This window comes from Lathyrus oleraceus, chromosome 7 (assembly GCF_024323335.1).
Source record: "Lathyrus oleraceus cultivar Zhongwan6 chromosome 7, CAAS_Psat_ZW6_1.0, whole genome shotgun sequence".
In the NCBI taxonomy this organism is placed as follows: Eukaryota; Viridiplantae; Streptophyta; class Magnoliopsida; order Fabales; family Fabaceae; genus Lathyrus; species Lathyrus oleraceus.
In genome coordinates this window covers 281,434,551-281,441,264 of record NC_066585.1, presented here as the reverse complement: position 1 = coordinate 281,441,264, position 6,714 = coordinate 281,434,551, and the positions used below count along the sequence as shown (strand labels likewise).

General features: G+C 35.6%; 1 protein-coding gene across 1 annotated transcript; it reads left to right on the top strand.

The window, feature by feature from the left end:
• Positions 1-1,401: 1,401 nt before the first annotated feature.
• On the top strand, positions 1,402-3,236 carry LOC127108357 (V-type proton ATPase 16 kDa proteolipid subunit). Its single transcript, XM_051045819.1, has 3 exons — positions 1,402-1,646; positions 2,029-2,314; positions 2,761-3,236. Exons 1-3 carry the CDS (start codon positions 1,571-1,573, stop codon positions 2,891-2,893), a joined length of 495 nt encoding a protein of 164 aa, XP_050901776.1. The 5' UTR covers positions 1,402-1,570; the 3' UTR covers positions 2,894-3,236.
• The last annotated feature ends 3,478 nt before the right edge of the window (positions 3,237-6,714 follow it).

The following is a 6,714-nucleotide window of genomic DNA, read 5'->3' as shown; positions in this document are numbered from 1 at the left end:
GTGCAAGACCAACTCAACAATATATGACATGGTTTAGGTCGGTAACAACACAATAATTTATGTTTGAGTCGCGATATTTGATTGATCCACGCCAACTAGCTTCGTCATCGTACGCCCGATAACAAGTCCCTGTCCAACACCAATGTCAAACCACCCAAACCCAACAACCAACCTCACACCATCAACCTACCATATACACCTAACAACCAAACACCCAACTTCACAGCCCATTCATGCCATCCACCCAACAACCAAACACCCAACGTCGCAATCCATTCATGCCACCCAGCCAACCAACAACCATACGCTTCAACCACAACCGTCTATAACCCAGATGATTCATATGGGTCACTTCATCGTAGCCCCCCACCAATGACCACTCAAACATCCCATCACCAAAACATACAACCATTGTTTAACTATAGTACACCCCAGAAACCATTGTTGCATTTCTAAAATGATTCAATGTCCCAATTCGGGCAACTATACCGTCCACAATCCACCCAACCCCATCAACCTAACTACGATGACATGGGCACCGAACTCCATTACGGAAGCGTCGTTGGCCAGACCCCCCGGATATTGGGAGCAAATGATGACACATCTATCAAATATTGCTGGAACTTCCGCCAGACCTTCACACTAGCCATCATTCGATTAGGTCAGCATGCAAAGACCACAAACACATCAGGAAAATTGTGGGAGATCTCGAAGACAAAGTAACACACTTGAATATGGAACAAGGGGACGTTACGATCGGGTCGGTCATTAAATTTTTATCAATCCCATGTAACATTTATTATATCACGAATATTTTTTTTACATTATTTTTCATTAATTAATAAAAAAAATTAAAAATTATATTAAAAATTAAAAAAAATATATTACAAGGGTGTATATGCCAGATGAATTGGCTCATACACCACATACCTTTAGGCATTGGTGCCTCTTCATGAGGCATCCAATGTATGAACCACTCAAACTGACGCCTCCTCTTTAAGGGAAGTGGATGCACCAGTTCATTTGGCGCATCTGTTTTGAAAGGTGGTTATTTTGAAAAAAAATTTGAAAAAATTGTTATTTTAGATTTTCTATTTTATTTTAAAATTGTGGTTATTTTAAAAAAAATCAAAAATTAAAAATCAAAAATTTAAAAATTTCTGATAAAAATAAGTAAATTAAAAAAAACAATTTTTACAAAAAAAATATAATGGTTAAGTAATCTAAAGAGGGGTGTAAGATACACAGGGGATGGTAAGTTAAGGATTCAAGATAATAATAGTGATATGAAAAAAAAAATCATTATTGAAAAAGCCCAAACCCAATTAATAAAACCGTGTTATAACTCGGGTTTCGGATATCTATGTATCCGAAAGATACGGGTACTCGAAGTCATAATTAAATGAATTATTAAGTAACTATAAATAAAGGCAAACAATCATCCACGTTCACTAATCATTTTTCTCTACGGCAATAGAGATCGGAAATTCGAACTTCTTTCTCTCTCTCTCTGAAAAATCGTAAAACCGTTTATCTTAGATCGGATCTATTCGACGTCGTTTCGGTAGGAATGGCTCCATTCAGCGGCGATGAAACGGCACCGTTTTTTGGCTTCCTTGGAGCCGCAGCTGCTCTCGTCTTCTCATGTAATTCAATCCCTAATTCCTCAATTAGATCTGTCTTTGTTTTTTTCTCGATCTCTTTTCAATTTCTCATATTTTTGCCTAATTTTAATTTTCGATGCGCGAAATTCTGATATAGTTAATGGATTCATTTGTTTTTTTATGTGTTTTTTTTTGGTTTAGCAATGATTCTGTTGGATTATAACATGTGATTTCTCATGATTATATTTATCTGGATCTTCGTTGTTTTCATAATCGAGGGTATTAGAAGTTTATATGTATTGTTTTACCTTGTTTTAGAACCGCTGAATTGTTATAATTTGTGAAAAATGTGAGATTTTTCATTAGCCATTAGATCTAAATTGATTTATTTTACTGATGATTTGAATTGAATTGATGGAGGAAGGTATGGGAGCTGCGTATGGTACTGCAAAAAGTGGTGTGGGAGTGGCTTCAATGGGTGTGATGAGACCGGAGCTGGTGATGAAGTCGATTGTGCCGGTTGTTATGGCTGGTGTTTTGGGTATTTATGGTCTTATTATTGCTGTTATTATCAGTACAGGGATTAACCCAAAGGCCAAATCTTATTACCTTTTTGATGGTTATGCACATCTCTCCTCTGGTCTTGCTTGCGGTCTTGCCGGGCTCTCTGCTGGTATGGCTATTGGTATTGTTGGTGATGCTGGTGTTAGGTATAATTCTTCTACCTTAGTAATTGTTATGTGTAATTAGATTTTAAACTGGTTCTCAGATTTGGTCTGATACTAAAGTTAATAGTTTCACATTTATTAGTGAACATATGGGTCCTGAGTTTTTATTAGCACTGCTTGACTTTTTTTTTTGGGTGTGTTTGGATTGGTGACATAGTCGTGTTATAGTGGAATTGAATGAAATGGGATGTCATTTCTTTTTTCAAAATGTTGACTGAACTATTTCATTCCATTAAATCCTATATTACCAATCTAAACATTACTCGAGGGAAGTACATATTCACATGTCCTTAACCTTTTTGACAACCTAATATAGTGTGATCCTTGATGTTGCTTTTGAATCATTCATGATAAATTTCTTCCTGATAAATTTCATTCCTTGATGGAAATTGTTTATAATCCTTCCTAAAATTTTATTTCTTTTGCAGAGCCAATGCACAGCAGCCCAAACTTTTCGTTGGAATGATTCTTATCCTTATCTTTGCTGAAGCTCTTGCCCTGTATGGTCTCATTGTCGGTATTATCTTGTCTTCACGTGCTGGCCAGTCTAGAGCCGAATAAGTAAGAAGTTGTGTTGCAAAATATTCTTTGACCACAAACCTTCTTATTAAGAGGGTGAGGGGTGAATTTTTAGTTGTGCCGTTAGTGATGTTTGGACACCAATTGCAGTATTTAACAAATACTTGTGAAAGCAATAGCTCCACCTGCTATGTTATTTGATAGTGTTTGTATAAGTAGTCTGTCTTTGCTTAATAAAGCTTTTTAAGCTTGTCTCTTTTTTCCTTTTGAAATGTGTCATGTCGTATTATATGAGCCTACTTTGTTTTTGCTGCTTCTGAAACTAGTGCGTGTAATGGTTTAGTTGCGAATATAACTTGTATGCATTTGTGGATTTTTTTTTTCATATTGGATGCAGGCTTAGTTCTAACTGCTCTGCTTAGACAGTAGTGCAATGATCTTTTCATAATAGAAGAGCATTTATGTGTCGTGGTCATATTTGAAATTCATCATTCTGTGCCATTTGATTATTCAGGTGAGCTGAAAATTTGAAATGAAGCTGACTAAAATTTAAGTCAGCAAGCAAACATCTGGTATGAAGTATGTGCCCAGTGTAGTGGGTCTTAGTTCCCATGTCTTTAACTTTTCAAGTATTGGAGTAGCTTTAAGTGTGGACATGTAGTTGCTCCAATATTTGTGTTAGACTCTTGGTGAAGAGACACAAAAAGTTTGTCCTTTATCATTAAAAAACAATGTTTCCAAACTTTCAAAAAACAATCAACTTAATAATGAAACTATAGAAAACAATTAAATCATAGTCAAAATATAGTTCAATACAAGTAAATCCCATTTTTTTCTACAAATAAAGTGACAAATGTTTCAAAATTATAAAAAACGTTAGATACCCAAAAGTGTGTTAGTTGTAATACAACACTTAACTGTGTTATATTGAAGGCAAAAATATAATTTATATATATTTTGGGTTGAGTCAATTTGTATAGTTTTGCTTCTATGCTTTAGTCGTCGGTATAAAGGTACTCTTTGTAAATCAAATAGAACTTTACTCATTAATATTTTCTCTTTAGTGTATAGTTTTCTCTCTTTTGTCTCTAATGACAAATAGAAATATAATATCAACTTAATTTTCAACGAATCTATTGGTTTTCAAAGGGGAGAACTACGAGCGATGAGTTGTGCAGATGAATAACATCTTTAAATTTCAAGATGTGGTTGAAATCGTGAACGATGGGGTACTTGCATTATAAGAGAATGTGAATGTGCAGATGAATAACATCTTCAAATTTCAAGATGTGGCTGAAATCGTGAACGATGGGGTACTTGCATTATAAGAGAATGCGAATAATGTTCAGCAAGCCGTGTACAAGGAATAAAGAAAGAAAGATGGAAAATATTTGTATGGAAAATATTTGTTCTTGATTCACCAGTGTGTGGATCCTAACGTGTAATTGAAGAAGAAATAACCAAATTAGCGTGTGACAAGTTGAGGAACTTATACGGCGGAGATGAAAGGCTGAAAATGGTGAAGTTGTTGATGTTGAGTAAGCATTTCGAGATGACTTAGATGAAGGAAGATGAACCAGTCTCATAATACCTTTCACATGTGGTAGTGCTAACGAACCAAATGAAGTCAAGGGGTGAATCTATCAACGATTTGCAGAAAATTGAGAAAATGTTGAGTTCTCTGACTACGAAATTTGATTATATTGTAGTGTATATTGAAGAGTCTAAGAACCTATATGAGATGAAGTTGGAAGAAATTCAAGCTTCATTAGAGGTTCGTGAGATGAGGCTGAAGATGAGGAACTCAGAAAGAGAGAAGGTGGCTGAACAGACACTACAAGCAAGATTCATCAAGAAATTTAGGAAAGAGAAGGCAAAGTAGGGGGAAAAATCTTGTTAATGATGAGAATTCAATCAAGAACTCAAAGAATTACTCTGATTCAATCAAGAAAGACATGAGCAATAAGTATCTCAGAAAAAAGTTGACATGAACAAGGTGCAATGTTGCAACTGTCAAAGATTTGACCACTATGCTTGAGACTGTCGAAGAAAGAAGGAAGCACGAATGAAAGATAGTGATGAAGTGCAATATGCACATGCTGAAGATAGTGATTATGAGGATTCTACTCATGGCCAACACTCAGTCAAACACTGAGCAAAATCAACATATGGTACCTAGATTCTGGATGCAGTAACCACATGTCTGGTGATAAAAACTAGTTCACCAAACTAGATGAACCATTTGAGAAAGTGATTAAGTTTGCAGATGGCAAACACATCACATTAGGTGGAAAATGATATATCTTTGTTGTCAGAAAGGATGGTCGAAAAGTCATCATCACTGATGTGTTGTATGTACCTTCGATGATAACTGACTTGATAAGTGTACGTCAATTACTTGCAAAAAGGTATAACATGAAGCTAGAAAAGAATTAGATGAAGATGTATCATTAAGATGGAAGGTTGATTCTGAAGACGCCATTGGCAGACAACAAGACTTTCAAAGTAGATATCAACACGGTTGATCACAAGTGTCTTGCTTCGACTGCAAAAGAAGACAAGAATTGGCTATGACATCACATGTATGGACATATAAACTTTAGAAGTTTAGGTATGCTCAATCAGAAGAATATGGTGCATGGATTACCTTAGATGAAGGAACCAAGTCATGTATGCGGGGAATGTTACAGAGCAAAGCAGGCTAGGAAAGCATTCAAACATGGCTTGCCCATGAGGTCGAAAGAAAAATTGAAGCTAATTCACTCTGATGTGTGTGGACCATTTGAAATAAGTTTGAATGGAGGTAACTACTATTTCCTAACCTTCATAGAGAATTCACTAGATATATGTGGATTTACCTTATTGAAAGAAAGAGTGAGGTATTCAGATAGTTCAAGAAGTTCAAATTGCATGTCGAGAAGCAAAGTGGATGCAAGTTGAAGAAACTAAGAATTGATGGTGGTGGTGAATACACCTATCGAGAGTTTGCTAGATTTTGCAACGAGGAAGGTATAAAGTATGAGGTCATTGCACCATATACACCTTAACATAATGGCATAGTTGAGAGGAAGAATTGAAGTATACCGAACATGACTAAGAGCATGTTGAAAGCTAAAGATATGCCAAAGAGATTTTAGGGCGAAGTAACATCGACAACAATATACATTCTAAACAGATGTCCAACCAAGAAGATAGCCGAGAGGACTCCTTATGACATTTTGACATGTGTGAAGCCGAATGTTAGTCATCTTAGAGTGTTTGGATCAATGTGTTTCAGGCAAGTACCTGAACAATTGAGGAAGAAACTAGATGATCGAAGTCATATTATGATGCTCATTGTAACACCCTACTTTCTGACTCGACAACTAATTAAATAAAACATGGATCTTCCAAGTAGAATGTTACTCAACATACAACCAACTCGTAATCGAACCATATAATTTAAAAACAACTCATCTGATATGCAACAGAAAATTAGAAAATAGTTGGCATACAATCCTTAACAACCATAAGTTTGAAAAATGGTTCATCATAAAATAAAACCAAAAGGAAAGACACGCAACATAAACAAATAAAGAACAACCTGTTCCCCCCGTGTTACGTATTAGAGCGGCTCCATTATAAGACTCAAACGACAAACATCTAAATAGGAATAACACCGTCCTCAACCTCAACCTCCTACTCAGGTACCTGATTATATGTACTCCAAAGGAGCATAAACGTAACAACACAAAAAAGGGCGAGAATACATTCAAATAATAAGCAATGCATAAACAATCAGGATATATTTAGACACTACAAATCATACATGTATCAGACATACACCTAAAATATCATGTATTCACATCTTACCCACATCACAA

What these genes read in the sequence shown, in the direction of transcription:
- LOC127108357 (XM_051045819.1), top strand. Translation starts at nt 1,571, where the DNA reads ATGGCTCCATTCAGCGGCGATGAAACGGCACCGTTTTTTGGCTTCCTT. An exon ending in AGCTGCTCTCGTCTTCTCAT is followed by an intron (nt 1,647 to 2,028) that starts GTAATTCAATCC and finishes TGATGGAGGAAG; the next exon opens with GTATGGGAGCTGCGTATGGT. An exon ending in GTTGGTGATGCTGGTGTTAG is followed by an intron (nt 2,315 to 2,760) that starts GTATAATTCTTC and finishes TTTCTTTTGCAG; the next exon opens with AGCCAATGCACAGCAGCCCA.